Consider the following 18,538-nt stretch of genomic DNA (forward strand, 5'->3'; position numbering starts at 1 on the left):
TGTGAAGTCCTAATGTTTGCAAAGCACTCCAATACATGGGCCTAATGCAACTGTTGGTGGTAATGGGCTGGAAAAATAAACTCCTTCCTCTGATGCAACAAGGAAAATAACCAAAAGAGACAAAGAAAGCAACAGGTAGAGAAAGAGTGGAGATGAAAACCAAAGCACACAAGACTCTGGACTTTGATCTGGCCGTACAAAGCAACGGGCGGTAGCAGCTACAATGGATATTCCAGCTGAGAAAACATACTGAGAGGAAGAAACCCAAAACAATGTCTAAGAAATAAAAAATGGACAAATGATCAGATAAAGGTTCTCTAATAACATATGCTTGGAAAGAGATTCTATTACATATTCTGTGTTAATTCTTTTGATTTTTTTATCATTATGTTATAAAATATGGTGACTTAAAATATAAAATGCTTACAAAGCCATGAAATCATCATGAGCTAACTGGTCTCTAATAAAGCCGCGTTGGAGCTTTAGGAAGAGTATGGGAAACTATTGTAGTTTAGAAAACCCTACTGTATAAAACCCTGCTATACATTTACATCCCTAACTGACTCATGGCTTATTCTGAGAGAGCACAGATAAGTTTTATCAGAGTTGGGAGCGAGTGCCCCAACTTCAGAAGATCACTGAAGCATAAAAGTGGAAAACTGGGTTTCTGGCTCAGCTGACGCATTGTTCCAAGCCGTGCTCTTATTCAGCAGCCCAACAGAAGAAAGGAGAACTGTGTTGTGCCTGCAGGGCTACATCCACAATGCAGAAAGGCCAACATACTGGCCTCTGATAATAACCCCCCCCCCGATCTGGAGACAATGGAAGACTATAAGCAAAGCGTTTGAGAATGCATAATGAATGCGTTGTCAGGAGCTTGTAAAAGGATTAGATCCATTATTCATAATTTTTTTATATTAGTGGAAGGGTAAATAAACTCTGCAAGGTGGTTTTATTCCTGGCCTGTGCCAAAACCCTTGTAATGGATGTTTAAGAAGAAACTACCACATAATCATATGCAATTTGCAAGGCTGTGAGTGAGCCGCTCATTAAAATTCCTCTCAGAACTGCTGTCAGACCCACTGAGCTCGGGCGAAGGAGTTGTTCTTTAATGAACAGAGGAAGTTAAGGAGGGGGGAGAGGAGGAAGGGAGGCAAATCAGGCTTGTTTTTGCTCAACTTTCTCCGGACCCCCTCTCCTTTAATCAAACGTAGATTTAAATATGGCAGGAGAAAAACAGAGAATACAAACTGATAAAACAATTTCAAACACATCTATTGTGTAAGAGTGATGATGCAACGTCAGTGTGCTTTGATAACCTTGACTTATAATCCTAGACTTCATTATATCACTGCTATCTGAATCAACATTTTAAGCTGAAATGTAAAGTACAATGTCATGTTTTCAAAACAATGCTGCTCTAAAAATATCCGTGGAGATTTAGTTTCCATATTATAATTTTGCATGCTTTTTCCAACCAAAAATAACCCCAAACAACCAAATAGGATGTTTTCATACAACCAGCTGTCAGAAACAGGTGGGGATGGGGTAAATAGCATGGCTTAACCCTATCAACAATGCAATGCTTATCAAAAAAATACTTTAAACCTCAATTAAGTGTGATAACTAGTAAAAGTATTTTTGTAAATAGAACAGTGGACTCGTTACATTAAAAACATACTTTTATTCATAACAGGCATGTCAAAACTTTTTTATTACTCAATACTATGAGTCAAAACACCAAGAGGCATGAAGGCATGAACGGACACGGAAAGAGACGTCTCACGGTCTAAGTCAGTCATCTTTTAATGTAGCTTCCTGTCAGTTTGTCGTTGACACTTTACTTGCCGTTTAATGCGACAACAATGCAAGCAAACAGCACCCTTAACAACATGAAGTCACCTGAACTTTTGCACATTTTGTTATAATACAGTGACAATCTATGTGATAGACAAACAAAAAATGAACAGTTGTGATGTGCAAGTTTAATAATTAAAATGTTCTCTCTTTTTCACCCCTTCCTCTCTACTCTGATACTCCAAAACAAAAATCTAGTGCAATCATTTGTCTTTAGAAATTACCTAATGGAGTCCACTTGTCCAGTACAATCTTAGTATGCACACACTTGCTCTATTAAAGCACCACAGGCTTTTCAGAGAACATATTTAAACAAACAGCAGAATGAAGAGGGACAAAGATGGGTTTAGCTTTAAACCAGTTATAAACATATCACCTAGAACTATTCTGTCATCTAAAAATAAAGAACGTTTGACAAAACTATTAAGACATGGTTGTCCAATTAAAATGAAGACCCAAACAAGTACAGCATCACTTTGAGGTGCTGTCAGCACAGTAATTCTTAAGGTTTGGGTGGAAAACATTAAAAGGACAGTTGTAAAATCCTGAAATCTGAACTAATTGAAAGGAACTTATAAAAAAAAAAAAAAAAACAACAAAAAGGTCCAATTTAAGGATTTCTGAACCTGTGCTCCCTTATCTCAAAAAGAGCTCAGATTGGGAATAAACAAAATGGAACATCCTGGCTTACATGAAGTATACTGTCAGATAAAAATAACATAAAATAACACTGCTGATCTCCACCAACACACCAGCTCTATAGGAAAACACGGTGGTGGTGGCCTCATGCTGTGGGGATTCAGGGAAATTGAAGCTAGTTAGAGTTCTTTGAAAGATGGAAAGCAGATGAGTTAAATAGAGGAGAAGCATGGAAGTAAACTCTGAGAAGAGAGTCAGACATTTACTTAGTAGAAAGAAAACCAACCCTTACGAGACAGCCAGAGCTGCACCTGCACCAAACACGATGTTGACCCAGGACAACTGACTGTTGCATGACTATGCAAAATTTTGTGTGCATCTATGTCATAAAATACCAAATCTTACATTAATTTGTTAATTGTGACATGACTAAAACATTCAAGGTTCAAAAATAATAGTGTGAAATTTGTCAGCAAACATCAAGTACCAAGCGAGTGCTACTTTTTCCTTATTCTGGTTTACATGCTCTCATCAGCATAGTGACAGAGCAGGGACGGTGGACAGAACACAGATGTTTAGCTGGCCCACTATTCATGCACACATTCAGGGGCGGAGCTAGACTGGGGGCCAGGGGTGGCCATGGCCACCCTTAGCCAATCATTGGCCACCCCTAGCATTTTGTCCCTCTATTACAGATGATGGCAGCAGTAATAGTCTGAAGGGGAATATACAAACTTATTGAACATTAAAATTTTTCATATATTAACAACTAGTTGAAAACAGAAACACTGTGGTTGATTATGCACATCAATATTCAAACATTAAAGATGATAAATACAGAATTAATGCTCTTTTCAGAACTAAATTTTGAATCATTTGGGGTAAAGATAAAATTATGCGTCTCTGTAAGTCAGCTAGGAGTATTCAGTTAAATCATAAATAAATAACTAGTTTAATAATAACTTAAAAATTCATGAAATAATATGTGGATATTGGTACATTAAAATATCTATTTTTTTGCAGAATGATTATTGATAAAAGTAGATAATGACAGTGTAAAACATGTTCACCCCAGAACTCAAACCTGAAAGGGATTTTGTCCACTATACCTTTTATTTACACAGCACAGGTGTTTAAATATATGCATCTATTTGTAGCAAAGGCTGCAGGAAAGTGTAGTTTGTCTTTATTTGGTAAACATGGATGTTGTGCTCGTTTCTGTTGGGACCGTGTAGATTGACCCTAAGGTTCTGGTGCCTTTCGGCCTTGACATACACATATATACACACGTTTATACTAGGGATGCACGATATTGGGATTTTGGCTGATATCCGATATGCCGATATTTTAAAACTCATGTAGCCGATAACCGATACCGATGTTAAAGCTGGACAAAAATAAGTAGTCATTGAAAATAGCAGTTTTGTTATCCATTTCTGACACTTTGAAAAATAATATACTCAAATATATTTTCATATGCTGATATCAAATTGATTTTTAAAAACGCAGTATCGATCTATTTTACTTTCAAAATCTCGTGAAATTTCATCGTTCTGTTAAAAACTCTTGTGATATTTTGCAAATTCTTGTGAGATTTTGTTAGTAAAATAGATCGATACCACGTCAATATGTCAACATATAAAAATGTGGCAAAATTTCGTGAATTTTCGAGGGATTTCGTAGCATAACGATGACATATAGCAATATTTCATTAGTAAAAGAGATGGTGTTTTTAAATGGCAATATATCAGCATATGAAGATATTGTGATATTTTAATGTATCAATATTTTTGCCCTCGTCTTTAGAAGTTTTTAAGTCTGTAAAAAAGAAGTTTTTGAGGAAGAAGAAGTATTATTTTATTTTTTTTTTTAGACTTTTTTAGAAACTCAGAAGCTGATCAAATATCGGGTTAAATATCGGTGGGGTGGCCGATGTCCGATCTTCAGTTTTAAGGCCGATACAGGCCGATACCGATAGGGGGCCGATTATATCGTGCATCCCTAGTTTAGTTTATACACAAATATGTACATACACGTATATACACACATATAAATATATATACACATACACACACACATACACATACATAGTGATGTTACCGGTAGTTATAAGACAAGCAGGTTGGACTCAGTTTCTTCCTCTAAAGTACAGAAAAAGACCAACCCCTTTATTGAAATCCTTTGCACAGAAGAAGCAGGATGCAGCAGCATGTCTTATTTAAAAAAGAGGCACAAAAAAAAAAAACGGTTAGTCAAAGCTCGCAAGTTTTTCTTAAAAAGGACCAATGAGAGGATCTAAATTGCACTGAAGTCAACAGCTTCATGCAGTGCAGCTGATCATCTGCAGCAGCAGAGAGGCATGAACAGACAAACAACAGCTCAGCCACCCAGTGAATAAGCACGCGCTGTGTTCCTCTCTCATGTTTCCGATCTGGATTAACCACACCGATTCACAACCACTTTAGCAGCCACACTACTCACCGTGTCCTGTTGCGGAGAAATATCAGTTTTATTAGAGGGTGGGTGTAACTGATCAGCCCGTTCTTGGATATGCTGGTGACCCGGAGTCTGTGGTCCAGAATGTGCAAGTCCATATTTTCCTGCTAGCGAACAGTTCCTTCTCCACTTAGCTGTTAGCGCAGAAAAAAAGGTATTTCTAGCTGAACTCTATCATTCAAATGTTAAACATGACCCTGAGTGAGGAAGGTTCCAGACCGCTGTAATCACTAATATCCCGCTGGGCTCCTCTCACAGGACGAGAAAAACATCCGACCAAAGCAGCCTCCCTGAACTACTGTATATTCAAAAACAAGGGGCTGACCAGCGCAGCCACGCCCCCTCATCTTAAAGCTACAGGTTTGGCACGTGCGCTTCCAAAGCTATAGGAACCAGCTGATATTACATTTCCGTTTTGACATTTCAAAATAAAAGAAAATAGTTTAAAGGTTAATTTGACGTTTGTTTTCCAATTCTAAAGAAATTATTTTTTTATAAGCTTATCAAAAACATCAAACTGTATTTAACAATTATGCCTTTATATATTTATGAGGTACTATAGTGTTGCTACTCAAAATTACAAGAGTGCCCAATTTAGATAAAAGATATGTATAAGATTCGAAACGATTTTTTTAAAAAAACCTAATGGTCCAAAAATGGTTAAAGGTGGCCTACATATAATTCTAATCATGAGAAGGTTAATATAAAAACCGGTTGATCAGTCAATCATCTAGCCGAGCAATGAAATGTTTCCTCTGTTTTAAAAAATTTAAGATGTAAATCATAACTTTTGCTCAGTTAAAATGAAAATAAAAACTGCTGATACTCAAAGTGATTCACACTGTTGACAGTCACCTGCAGTTTAATAGATGTAACTATTACATAGCTAATTCACAGTGATGAACATTTCATGATTCTATACATCAACAAAAAAAACATGTTTTCAGAGAAATCTACAAAATCAATTCAAATTTTGTTCCAGAAGACATTAACTTCTTATTCTTCTCAAGGGTTATTTATCTATAACTATTAATAACATTGACAGACTGTAAAAAAAAAAACATTGTAAAAGTAAAGATTAAAAAAACAAAAAAGAAAAAAGCGAAACTATTTTCCAAATTGGTGTTATCTCAAAGTAAAAGCCTAATAATTTTCAGATTTATAACATATTTTAATCAATCCAAATTTACCAAAGAGTTATCAGTATTAGCAAATTAAAAGTATTAATCTTCAAAAGTATTTCTAAGCTTACATAAGTCCACTTTTATTTTGAAAAGTACTACATCTTAATAGAGGGTGTGAATTTCCACTTGGTACAGTGACAGGGCTTTCTGTACACAATCAACCAAACAGCCAGATGAGTTGACAATGAGTACATAACATGAGGTACTTTTTTTAGTATGCTGTAAAAATGACTCAGTATGCAAAACAATTTTCTAAGTATGCCATAAAAGTTGCATGAAACTAACCGTTCAAACTTGAAAAAATAGTAATGACTGGTATCATATCATGATTAATCGCCCAAAGAGCTCAACTGTTGCCCAAGGCATCTTAGTCTAAATAATCAGTTTAACTATCAGAGTTGGACATTTTAAAGCATAGTTCCCCCTAAATATTTGATTAGTTGTATGGAAGAAAACATATACGGTACACTTTGAAAAATTCCCCAAAGTGCACAATTACATCATTACTTTTTTTTTTTTAAACTAGCTGGAGTGTGAATACAAAGAAAGACACTGATGTAACATGGATCATCCAGCAGACTTAACACACAGGTGACTCAGCTTTTGGGAGGTGGATGATGATGTTGGGGAGTTGTAGTCATTCAGTTGTTGGTAGTAAGAGTCAAAACTTCACTGTAAAGGTGAACTCTTGGTAGGAATCATTAATCTGGACTCCATGCTCCTCAACAAAGGCACTGGGAACAGATAAAAACACATAATATGGCATGACAAGAAAGGAATCTGTGTTGTTAATATCTAAAGTTATTTCAAATGGCTCTTAATCTCTTTTCCAGCGTTATCCTATCTAACCCTGAACCTGTTATTGAATCCCTACCTGGGTAGCCTCTCATTAAACAAAGCCTTAAAACACAAACATTTTACTCACTTATCAAGGCATGTTCTATAATTTCCTTATTATGGGAAAAGATCAATACCTGAAATCTCCAAATTAGTGTTAAATTAATACCCTTAAATATTTTCAGAGGTAGGAGAAAAAAAAAACTTCAGATGGTAGAACCCTCACTTGTTTTTCTTCACCCTGTTCACTTGTTCAAGTGATTTTATGTAAATATTATTCCTTTGCCTGTGGAGTAAAGCTTGAAATGCAAATAATTGGAAATAATCTCTCCACAGGCTTTTAGTTTAATGAACCTGGATTACCTCTGATTAATCTTAAATTATAAAGGCTGCAAAATAACCTACACAAAGCATTTTTAAAAAACAAACAAGGGCCTGTATGAAAAAATATTACCCCATATATCTACTAGCTGGTTGTGTCAAACTTTACATCCTTTTAAAGGCTATAGCGCAGCATTTCAACCAGATCTGAGGTCAGACTTAGTAGGCTGCCTAAAAAAATGTTTTTAAACCTTAGAATGATAGATATTGTCTATGTTTTTGATTAGTTATTGAATACCCGAAAGGTTCTATTTAACTAAGTTCTTGATTTTACAAGTAAAGTAGTAAAAAGGCTGTTAAACAAATCAACCAATATAAAGATCAGTTTGAAGGCAGCTAATTCATATTTCATGATATTAACAAGGATGCAGATATGTTTTGACACTGAACCATTTTAGTTTGGAAAGCTTCCTTTGATAAATAAAACCAAAAAGGAAGAAAACTTGTAACTAACAGTAATGCTGTGTAAATAAAACAAAAAAAAAAGTGCATGCATAATGTGGTAAATCTTTTTAGACAAGATTAAGAATACAATTCAAATCAAGTCAAAAAGTTTGTAAATTCTTGGCATAAAAGTCACTTATATAAACTGAATGTTTTCACATCAATAGCAAACCCAATCATATTTTGTTACTTTAACAGAATTGTTTTATGTTAGCAGGGTAGGACATAAAACAGTTGTGTTAAAGTAACTAAATATGATTACGTAAATGCCAAAAAAAAATATTTTTTTCAGTAAATCAGCTAAGAGAATATTGTATTTGTAGTCATCTTACCTGTATAATAAACATTTACATCCCAGCCCTCTTTCTGCCAGGCAGAGTTTCTTGTCTCCTCTCGGGATTGAAGGCTTTCATAGGCTGTAAGAAAACATTTGAATATTATATTATGTGTAAGTTAATTTTAATCAAAAATTCAAATGACTTTAGATATGTATTTTTAGGTTGTGTGATAAACAGGCATCCAACAGAGAAAAAGAAAGATGAAATTAAGCTATTTTTATTCAACCTTCTGTTCCTCTATTGTGTTTCCTATTTATCATCAGCATAATTTTCTCTAACCTTTTTTTTCCCCCCACAAGCTTGAGAAATGTTTGGTTTAACACCTAGGCCTGTAAGGCTTGTCGATAACAAGAGACATTATAAAACATTTTATGATAGTAGATATTTGTTTATCAGAGGTATTCATTAAAACAGTGGGTTATTTTCCACTGGCTAAAAGTCTTTACATGAAGCTGAAAATGTATGAACAGTGTTCCTTTATCATAGGTAAACTAGAAAGAAAACAATAAAAAAAAATTAAAGGGTAACATACATTGATGAGGTAGAAAAAAACTGTGGTATGGTTTCTGCTCTTGAGGTCTAGACAGGACACCTGAACATGAATCCACCTGTTGAGGTTTTGCTTATAAAGCAAAAATATAGATATTGAACCATGTTCCTTCTTTGGCCTTTTTTTAATTTTATAGCTATTTTTTATTTCAAAGCATAGCTGCAGTCAAAGCCAACCTTAGGAATGAACTCACTTTGGTGTGGCACAAGGCCCCTCAGAGAGAAAATACATTTATACAAGATATGCATACAAATCTTCTGTATCTATAAAAGTTAGGGAAGCACCTTTTTCCCTAACTTTTTTCTAGCTGTTAGTAAATTGTTCTGTGAGTAAATGCCTTGTATCCCAATGTTGCTTATGAATAAAACATTAAATAACCTATGTATCCTTCCCATCTGTCTGAGGTCTGTGATAAGAGGGATGGGCTCAGCTCAGATGTGACCTTCAAACCTCAACCTTAATTGTCTCAGACTGGCCTGTGGTGGTCAATACCAATCTAAAATTAAGCATGCAGTGAGTGTTTTATTTTGCAATTCCAAATGCTCCACTCTTATTCCTGCCTTTTAGATAAAGTCTCCCCGCAGCAGATGCCTGTTGCTGAAACAGGTTATGGTGTGGAACAAACTGAAGACCACAGAAAGCCTTGGATGTTACAATATCACAATTTGCTTATGTTGTGCAGCTATATTCTTACTGTTTTATGGAGGAAAAACTGTTCTTACAAGTGATGATCCTAATTTCCAGTTGTTGGACATGGTCCCCCAAATTAAATTCTGTTTTAGAGCTCATACACCGTTGGACTGGCCCAGGTTATAACACAATTGTAAACGTAATCACTGATGATTTTACTTCAGATCTAAACAAGAGCATGGATATATATTGCTGAGTGCTGCAATATGCTTTAAACTGATTCAACAATTGAATAATTCAGCTCTATAACCCAGAATAAATAGAACAAGATGGCTGATGTGATTTTTTTTCACAAGGTTTAATTTCTCTTCCAAAGACTCTGGATATGATGATATACGGCAAGCATTCACTCACCCCACAAGTGATGAACAACATACAGGTCACCAATCTGGGAGAAGAACCCACCCACTGCCTCGTTGTTTTCTTGTCTGTATTTGATTGCCCTTGCCCTGTAATGGGAGAGCTCCATTTTAGGAGTCAGATACTCACAAAGACACAGCTCATGCTTACTCAAACTCATGTTTTTAAGCAAATGAAGCTAGCCTTACCAGCGGTTGCCCCATTCAATCATGGTTCCTGGCTGAAAGAAACAATAGCTTTAAATTAAAACTTGAATCAATTTAAAAATGCAATAGGAATATCTTCTTTTTTTAAATGTCATTTATGGCTTTAAAACTCATCAGAAAAATGTGTGTCTATCATGAGCCCATGTGCATGATTAAGTGAAGCAGTGGCTGCATGAGTACAAAACCTTTTATTACTCATGAGTAAAGATTACACTACACAGCCCAAGGTCAGCAATTAAAATCTAGAAAAGTTCAGAGGTGGTGGAAATATTTGTAATTCAAGACAGGAAACTAAATAAGAAAGGTTTACTCCAGCACTACGCCTAGGAAATGTAAATTGGTTTTAAAAAAAAGCATATTTATTTGACTAGTGTGTGAATTGCATAAATGGAAAATGTGACCTTTCTATTCCATTTACTGTCATTTGAAACAGTTTACCATTAAAGTCAATGCAGTCAAAAAACTCCTCCCAGTGATTCAGTAGCTTATAGCGGTACATCTGCCTTAAATAGTTTCCTATAAGATGAAGCAGTTCAATGTTATGGAGGGAATAATGGAACCATAGGCAGCTGTAAATAAATAAAAAATGTTGAGAAAGAAAAATATGCATAATTGTTTCTGCACAGGGAAGTTTGAATTTTATGTGTCTCTGCAACAGCTAAGTCACTTGTTTTGCTGCCGGAGTGTAGATATACTGCAGTGTATAAAACCATAGTCATAATCAATTGATTAGAACTGTATCTATCATAATTTTTGATTAATTAAACAACGTTCAGCACAAAGTTTTACTAATTTTTTAATTTCTTAAATGTCCCTCTTCAGGAATTCATTTATTTCTGTAGATTAGTTTGTTGAGTAAAACATTATATAGATTATTACCCACAGACTAAAGTTTTCTTGCTTTGATTATGTTAATTTTAATGGTTCTTTGTTTACAGCTAATAAAGAAGGAAACAAAACTCTTTTTAATAAACGACTGTGGACTCAGTGAACATATGCTTACTTCCTTAAATAATATTTTAAAAGTGTACTTTAAATCTGTCACATTAAATGCACATTGTTAATTATTTGATCTGATATGTGTTTCTCCTAGTTATATTTAAATGTCAGCCAAGCTTAAAAACGAACCTTTTACCATCTTAATAACTTATCAAGATTTTCAGTTCCTGTTGCAGGATAATAAGCCCAGGCCATCACTTATTCTCAACCAACTGTAAAGCCTGATGTTTATGATGATTCATTTCATTATTTTTTGCAGTTCTGCTGAATATTTCCCTCTTTCTGGGGAGATTTACTATCTTCTTGAACAATTTATTCTTTCTTACTCTTCAGCACTGGTCTTAAGAATGAATACCTAGATTGTTCAGCACCAACAATAGCTTTGTTCCTATTATCATTCTTGCGAACAGCAAACTACTTTAATCTTCTTGATTTATTTTTTTTGATTGATTTTTTTATGATCACAACTGCAACCAGAGAGTCACTTAAAGTCATCTGATCAGCAACATCTGGCATCTACTTTCATTATGAATTTAAATGGAAAACTGGCATTTTACCACATGTCAAACAGCTGACTTAAGGAACCAAAAACATAATTACCTTAAGATTGTAGGTGCGCAATTCATAGAGGTTTGGTCCTTTTCTTGGCAAAGGTTCATTCCAAAAGCTAAACTCCAGAAGAAGCTGATTTCGCCTTGAAATCAACATTTTTGATCTCTCTCTGCGAAATTCCAAATATTCCTAAAAATAATTCCTATTCTTATTAGTCGATAATAAAAAAGCTTTTCTGCATGTTCAGATAGCGCATGAAATAAATGTTCTATTATTATTTGCATCATACCTTGTTGGCTCTTAATTTCTGCAGGCATTCAGTCAGAGCTGGGTAGCCTCCTCTGTATCGCCACAGATGCACTGAGCAGCAAGAACAGCAGATGTCACTGTAGCACTTCACTGAAGCCAGTTCCACCCACACAGATGGGGCTTACAGAACCTTCATCACATTTTCATCTCTCATTTGTTCTAAAATGCTCTTAATGTATGCCATAAACTGAAAATTATCATATGTTAAAAGGAAAGACAAAGTGGTGACTCATCAGGGGAAGTATCTGAGCTTTTGCAGGCCACTGTAACACACTGCCAAACAGATTATGATAAAATTGAAGCTACTTCAAATTGTTTAGTGCATGAAGAAACAGAAATGAATCTCTTGCCATGGATCCATGATGAATTAAAGTTATCAGTCTGATTGTGTCTGTATCACTTCCATTCATGCGCTCAGTAGCTTACCAGCTTGGTCCTGCTCTCCATACCAGGTGTTCCAACTGCCAACAACCTCACAGGGGAAATCCTGATCCTGATGGAGCCTGGTTTGTACTTCAGCCCTAGCATCAGCATTACAATTATAAACAAAGGAAATAAAAAAAAAACATTATTTAAAGTTGTCTACATTTATAATACAGGCATACTGTCCAGTCAGGTCAAATTATCAATTAGGGGACACAAAGGGAAGACAAGAAATAAAAACACTTATTCATATATGTGCATATCAAATATTCTTTGATAATCTTGCTATAGAAAAATAACAAAGTTAAAAAAGAACATTTTTATACAACAAGGAAGATTCAAAACTCTCCCTCTGCTCAAATAAAATCCCTCTTTTTTTCACAAGTCAACAAAAACTGTTATACTTTCTAGCACCACAGCTCAGATTTTGATCAGATAAAAAAAATGGATTGCCTTCATTCCTAAGAAAAAATGCAAGAATGAAGATCAAATGATAACTGGGGATCAAAAATGTTCAGAACCGGCTGTTAAAGCATTCAGTCCTTAAATCCTTTACTTTTTCTATTATCTAAGGAACAAAAGGGTTGTGGCATAGTTTAAAAAAACCCATAGTAAATCCACATGCTGTGCTTAACATTTAGAATAATGTCCCCCTGTATACTTACTGCAAAAGGGTACATCTTTAAATTTCCATTCTGCAATTTTACAAGTATTAACAGCAATGCATATTATGGAAATTGTAAAGTAAAGGGAAAAGGATATTTGGGTTTCATTTTTCTAAAAACAGAAATATAAGAAGTGTGTTGCTATCTTTTGAATAAAATCCAATGCAACTAAATGGCTATAGCAGCTTTCTAATTGTGTTATTCGTCATCTGTATATGGCTGCTGCATGAATGCATTAAAAGTTAAAAAGGAAAAGTGTCCAAACGCCAAGGTAACAGCAAAGACACCAGGTGGGTCAGGGATAAACTCTGAAGAACAGCAAGGTTCTGTTCAAGAAAAACTATCCAAGTTTTGAGCTTCATACTGTCACTGTTAAATGAAACATGTTAAAATGACAGATGATAAGGTTTAACTGCAAACCTACCAAGATATGTCCTAAACCTGCATAAATGGTTAGGGGACATTGATCAAGAAGTGGCAGCAGAATGGTGTTGGATTTATGTTGTTTAAGGGACAAGACAAAGGGATAAGGAATTTATCAGAGATAATGGAAGATTGAATGCAGTTAAATACAAGGTAAGCATAAAAAGAAAATACTTCTCAGAAGTCTAAAACTCAAACGTTTATTGAGAATCTGTGGCAAATCTTTAAAACTCAAATTCAAATACAAGTTAAAACATGTATAAACCTTAGCTGTTTTACCCAGAAGATATTCAGCCATAATTACAACAAAGCCTAATTCTTTAAAAATCTTGATTCAGGTATTTAAATGAAAATTAATAGCATGCTTTCAAGAGTTTTACATGTAAAATATCTTCTACTTTATAGGAATGTTGTGTATCTCTATTCAGAAACCTAGTTTCAGTATATGGAGTTAAGTTTTTCCTTTTATTGTGAGAAACAGTGCAAAAGGTTCATGCTGCTAATATTTTCAAAAGGTACTGTGTTGCACCAAATAGTTTGGGCTTTCATTTGCAAGTCTGACACTAAATTGATGCTGTTGATGGAGAGAATAACCCGATGACCTTTTCATGGACGCAATATTTGCAGCTGCTGCTGCTGCTAAGAAGCGGAATGCATCACCACTCCATAGTCCGATAGTTCTACCTAAAGGCAATTTGTCTTATAAACGACTTTTACAAGCATTTCTCCAATAAAGGTTTCTAGTGTAGCATTTACACAATTAAACAACAAACAAGAAAACACAACAAGAACTTTGCAATCTTCTGTAATCTGCTGTCTTGTGGGGATCCATAATTCTAAATATCAAATATGAAACAGCAATATGAAAGAGTCCACAGTTTGCTCATTGTTGAGGCCAAGGTTTGTCCATGCTATTTATAGAGCTCTACAATTTGCATCATCTGGCCTTTCCCAACAATCACTTTAGTAATATCTCAGGGTTACTTGTGAATAACTCCCTGAAACCCCAGTAAACATTATGCAGAAGAGTAAATCCATTGCAATCATCAACTGTTGAATTGCATACCTTTCTTCTGCAGTGAAACTACTTTTATAGCTAATATATTGATATAAAATATTATCAAAAACAAACAAACAGTTATAATAGTGAAAGAAAAGCCATTCAATTCAAAGCAGTAAACATAAGATGGAAAGAAAAGTTAATAAAAGGAATATTTTGGACTGGGAAACACACTTACTCAAGGTTGTTGTATGCGTCTAGGCACTCGGGTTTGACGTTATGAACTTCACAAAAGAAGGGAAAAAGACGAAAGAGAGAAACATTGTTATCAAAAGCTAGTGTTTTTTTTCAAAATGCATGATCAAATTCTCCAACAAAGTAATTTCACACCCCGATTCAGCAAAGACTTTATATACAAAACTGATTCACTTGCACAAGGTTATAGGCTATGGCTGATAGATTGTTCCAATTGAAATCTCTGCACAGCATGATGTAAGCTGCATAAAAGATCAAAGTCTGGAGAAAAATGGTAATTTTTCCTTTGGAGATAGACACAGTTATGATCTGAGACTCTAAAGAAAATAATTTTTTTTTTGTTCTGATGTCACAAAAAGGTATGAAATTGATACATCATGTTATTAACCTAACTGCAGCTTGCTCCTTGTGATGTGCAATGAAAATTGCAGTTTTCTCTGAGACCCTATGGTTTTGCAGACATAATTGAAAAAGCATAATTTATGTAGCTGTTTTTCTGCAGAATATCGAAATATTTTCTTTTTCAATCCTCAGGTGTTTGACCCTCAGTAACCCCGCACTTAAAGGCAATAACAATCCCTTTGAATGATAGTGAAATACCCGATGCATACACTGGATTTTATACAGGTTGCTGGTCTCTTTCTTTGACAGCAGGTTAGAGTGGGCATCTTTCCTCGCATCCACCTTGTGCACAAATAAGGAGCGGAACCAGCCTTTGTCACTGCTTTCTGAAAAACTCCTAAACAGACATGAGATGAGAGAAGCAAACATAACACAACTCTACAAGGATTGTAGGAAATGTGAACAATACATGGACTACAAGATTGTAAAAGACTATTATCACTTCATATGAAGATATGTGCTGTTTAGAAATTAGAGCTACTAATCTAATCCCTTAACCCTGTAATGCCAAATGTATCATATTTGATACATATGGTTTCTGAAATGTTTTGCGTCTGACACCTTTTGCATAATTTAATGGTAAAAACTTTGCTCAAAATCCTGTTGTACACAATCAGATATACCTGATAACAGAGGGCAGAAGACTACACAAAAAAATTATCTTGACTTATCGCATAGTAATAAATTATTAATATCAAAAATGTATTTGTGTTTTTTCTTTTTACATATTTTGTTAAAAGGCCAAAGAAGGACTTCAAACAAAAAAAAAGTAATTTTCTGTTTTGTTTTATTCTTGGATCGGGCTTTAAAGGGTTAAGTAAACCACAGGCATGTCTTTCTTGAAGACATAAAAGCCCAAATGAATTACATTTTTTTTGCTTTTAAATTCAGAAAAATCTAAAACTACTATCTTTTTTTGGCCAAGGTGTTTTTTAAAATCCCATATGAAACAGGTTTCTGGGTTTGTCTACCCGTAGAATATTGCTAATATAAGAAATGTCTTATAAGAAATATCCAAGAATTTGTTACGGTACTTAAAGACTGGATAATTGTAATTCTTTACTATCAGAATGTCCAAAGAAAGCAGTTATAAAAGTCTTCAGCTTAACCCAAAAGCTGAGTGTTATGAAAGTTAAAAAGTGAGAAAATATTTCTCCTGTCTACTGTTCCCTTCATGGAAGCTTGAAAATTGTCCTCACATATGCTGCCTTAGAAATTAAGCTCAATCATACAAAGATTTGATTTTTTTCATGTTTCCAGGGTAATAAGAGGCAGATCTTCTGGTTTTCTGAATGCCATACAGGGGAGCATCAATTAGGCTACAAAAAATGTTTCCTTCTACTCTGTGTTCTTCTACTACACCCTGTCTCTCAGAGGTTAAACCTGTTTGTCTCTTAGATATAGTTATTGGCTGATTTAGCTGAACGTTATTTTAGTCCACCAAATCAGATGCATCTTGTCAGTCTTCACTAGCTGTACTAAGAACTTTCATAAACTTTCTTACCGTTGTTTTTATGTCAGTATGCTATACCACCAAAAAAAGGCATGTTCCTGTGTTATTTAGGGCTGATAGCTGCTTTTAGAAAATCATCCCAGCAGATTCACAATCAGCCAATGAGGCGTACTGATACTGGGTCTGACTAGCTGGTTTCTTTATTTTCATAGGTGTGCATTTCGTATTTGGCCTAAACGTTGCCCATACCAGCTAATGATCCCTTCTGGTTTTCTAAACTGGACCTGAACCATGGTTAAGACCCTTTGCATATGTTTTGCAAGGTAGAATAATTTATGTGTTTACTATGGGTTTCCTGCAGCATACTTCGCTTTGCATCGCTCTGTTTTCTGTGATGACAGCATTTGTCTTTTGCAACATTTTTCCTATTTGCACAGCGTTCGCACCACTCAGTCTATGCTGGTTTAAACCACCTAAAACTTGCAAGGTAAGAAACCACAACAGCAGCTTAAAAATACACTATGTGAAATAGGTAACTGCATAACCACTATACTGAAATCGCAATTTGTTGTGATTAGCTATTTTTATTTTGGTATTCTTTATAAAGTAAAGAAAATCCTGTACTAATACAAACATAGGTTAAAAGTTAATTAAATAATCTATATTTCAATAAATCATTGAGAGGTATATTCATAAAGTAAAATCACATACTGTTAAACACACTGACTAAATTAAGTTTAACTTCCAATTCTCTGACTTATTTTGGTTTCTACAAACTTATAATGTCCCAAATCTTTTAAAGATGTTTCTGTGAAATTCGGATTCAGGCTTTTGTAAAGTATTTCTAACGTCCATCGGCATAGCGATTGACAAAGGAGAGTTGGTGCTATTTTGTCATATTTTTTATTCTAAAGACTGTTGTTTCACAAAAACTTGTAAGGGTTTCTAAAATCCACAGATATCAAAGAGAGCAGAAATCAATGTGGTTGGGGGCCCTAAATCCTGCGTGTGTCTGCAGTGTGCTTTTACAGTGCAAGGTTCAGAGGTCTAGCAAATGATTAAAGCAGGCTTGCAAATGGGTTTTAGATAACATTCATGCCTTATTTTTAACAATAGAAATACATATTAAACTTAAGACAGACATTTACAAGTTAAATACTGGGTCATATTATGGAGATTTTCTCATTAAATAACATAGCAGCAATGGTTGACATTTTGGTGTGTTTTCATGATCTTAACTGAAAATAAAACAAAAGATATTAAGATAAATCATGGCTGTAAATGTTGGCAGATGTATTCAGAAAATACATAAGGGTGGTTTCCAACTTTTCATAAGTTCAGTATTTTGTTGACTGAGCTAAAAATCTCATGACTGTCATTGCACATTGTTTCTTACGTTGTTATAAATGACAAAGATAAAATGAACGTACCTGGTAGTTTGGTGCAAATAGTTAGAACACCTGTACAGAATTTGTCCTGTAGTTTGCACAGATCTACAGCTCGTCGCCATGTTCCTCTTTAAAGTGAAACAGTTGTCTGACGCCCAATCATTCCCTGCTGGTTAATGTTTACCTCCTCCTCCGTGATGCGAATTGACAGGTAATCAGATGGGTTGAAACCTGACAACACTTTTTTGCCCCCTAGAGTTAAAAACATGCGTGACTCCGTGAAGCAATGATCCAATGTGCAAACTAAGGCTGCTGATTGCGCCTGTGAGAGATGCAGCTTGACTACAGGCATAAATGTAGATTATTTATAAATTGTAATCTTGGAATGATAGCTAAGATCAGTGTTTTATTACTTTCAAGAACCTTTTAAGAAAGTTTCAAAAACTGGTATTTTTAAAGATGTTAACTTGACAGAAAAATGTAGATTTTAAATGTTGGGAAAACTAAATATTAATGACAAGCCAGGAATATTGAGACATAGCTTTATGGATAATTTTTGTTACTCCTAGAATTAAATGCATGATTAGAGATAAATACTCCATGACCTAGGGGGGGTGTGTGTGTGTGGGGGGGGATCCAGTATATGCAAAAAACCTTGGTTTTGTTTGAGACTCATTCATACATTTC

General features: G+C 34.9%; 2 protein-coding genes across 2 annotated transcripts in view; both read right to left on the minus strand.

The window, feature by feature from the left end:
* gatsl3 (GATS protein-like 3) overlaps positions 1–5,295 on the minus strand; it is a 29,805-nt gene extending 24,510 nt beyond the window's left edge. Inside the window, exon 1 of the mRNA XM_015378869.1 lies at positions 4,978–5,295. Within this exon, the coding sequence (XP_015234355.1) occupies positions 4,978–5,090 (113 nt within the window). The 5' untranslated portion in view covers positions 5,091–5,295. The remainder of the gene's footprint in view (positions 1–4,977) is intronic.
* Positions 5,296–6,704: 1,409 nt separating this feature from the next.
* Positions 6,705–18,000, minus strand: nipsnap1 (nipsnap homolog 1 (C. elegans)). Its single transcript, XM_015378841.1, has 10 exons — positions 17,894–18,000; positions 15,220–15,347; positions 14,592–14,637; positions 12,269–12,363; positions 11,823–11,893; positions 11,582–11,722; positions 9,965–9,996; positions 9,771–9,865; positions 8,171–8,254; positions 6,705–6,910 (listed from the first exon to the last, which is right to left on the minus strand). Exons 1-10 carry the CDS (start codon positions 17,971–17,973, stop codon positions 6,846–6,848), a joined length of 837 nt encoding a protein of 278 aa, XP_015234327.1. The 5' UTR covers positions 17,974–18,000; the 3' UTR covers positions 6,705–6,845.
* Between the last annotated feature and the right edge of the window lie 538 nt (positions 18,001–18,538).

The sequence above is a fragment of the Cyprinodon variegatus genome, unplaced genomic scaffold (genome assembly GCF_000732505.1).
Source record: "Cyprinodon variegatus isolate N-32 unplaced genomic scaffold, C_variegatus-1.0 Scaffold180, whole genome shotgun sequence".
NCBI classification, from domain to species: domain Eukaryota; kingdom Metazoa; phylum Chordata; class Actinopteri; order Cyprinodontiformes; family Cyprinodontidae; genus Cyprinodon; species Cyprinodon variegatus.

Excerpts from the sequence above, each read along its gene's own strand:
- nipsnap1 (XM_015378841.1), bottom strand. The coding sequence starts at position 17,973 with ATGGCGACGAGCTGTAGATCTGTGCAAACTACAGGACAAATTCTGTAC. Across the intron at positions 9,997-11,581 it reads TGCGCACCTACAATCTTAAG|CCAGGAACCATGATTGAATG; the intron begins GTAATTATGTTT and ends TGTTTCTTTCAG. Across the intron at positions 6,911-8,170 it reads TGTAAATGTTTATTATACAG|TGCCTTTGTTGAGGAGCATG; the intron begins GTAAGATGACTA and ends ATCTGTTCCCAG.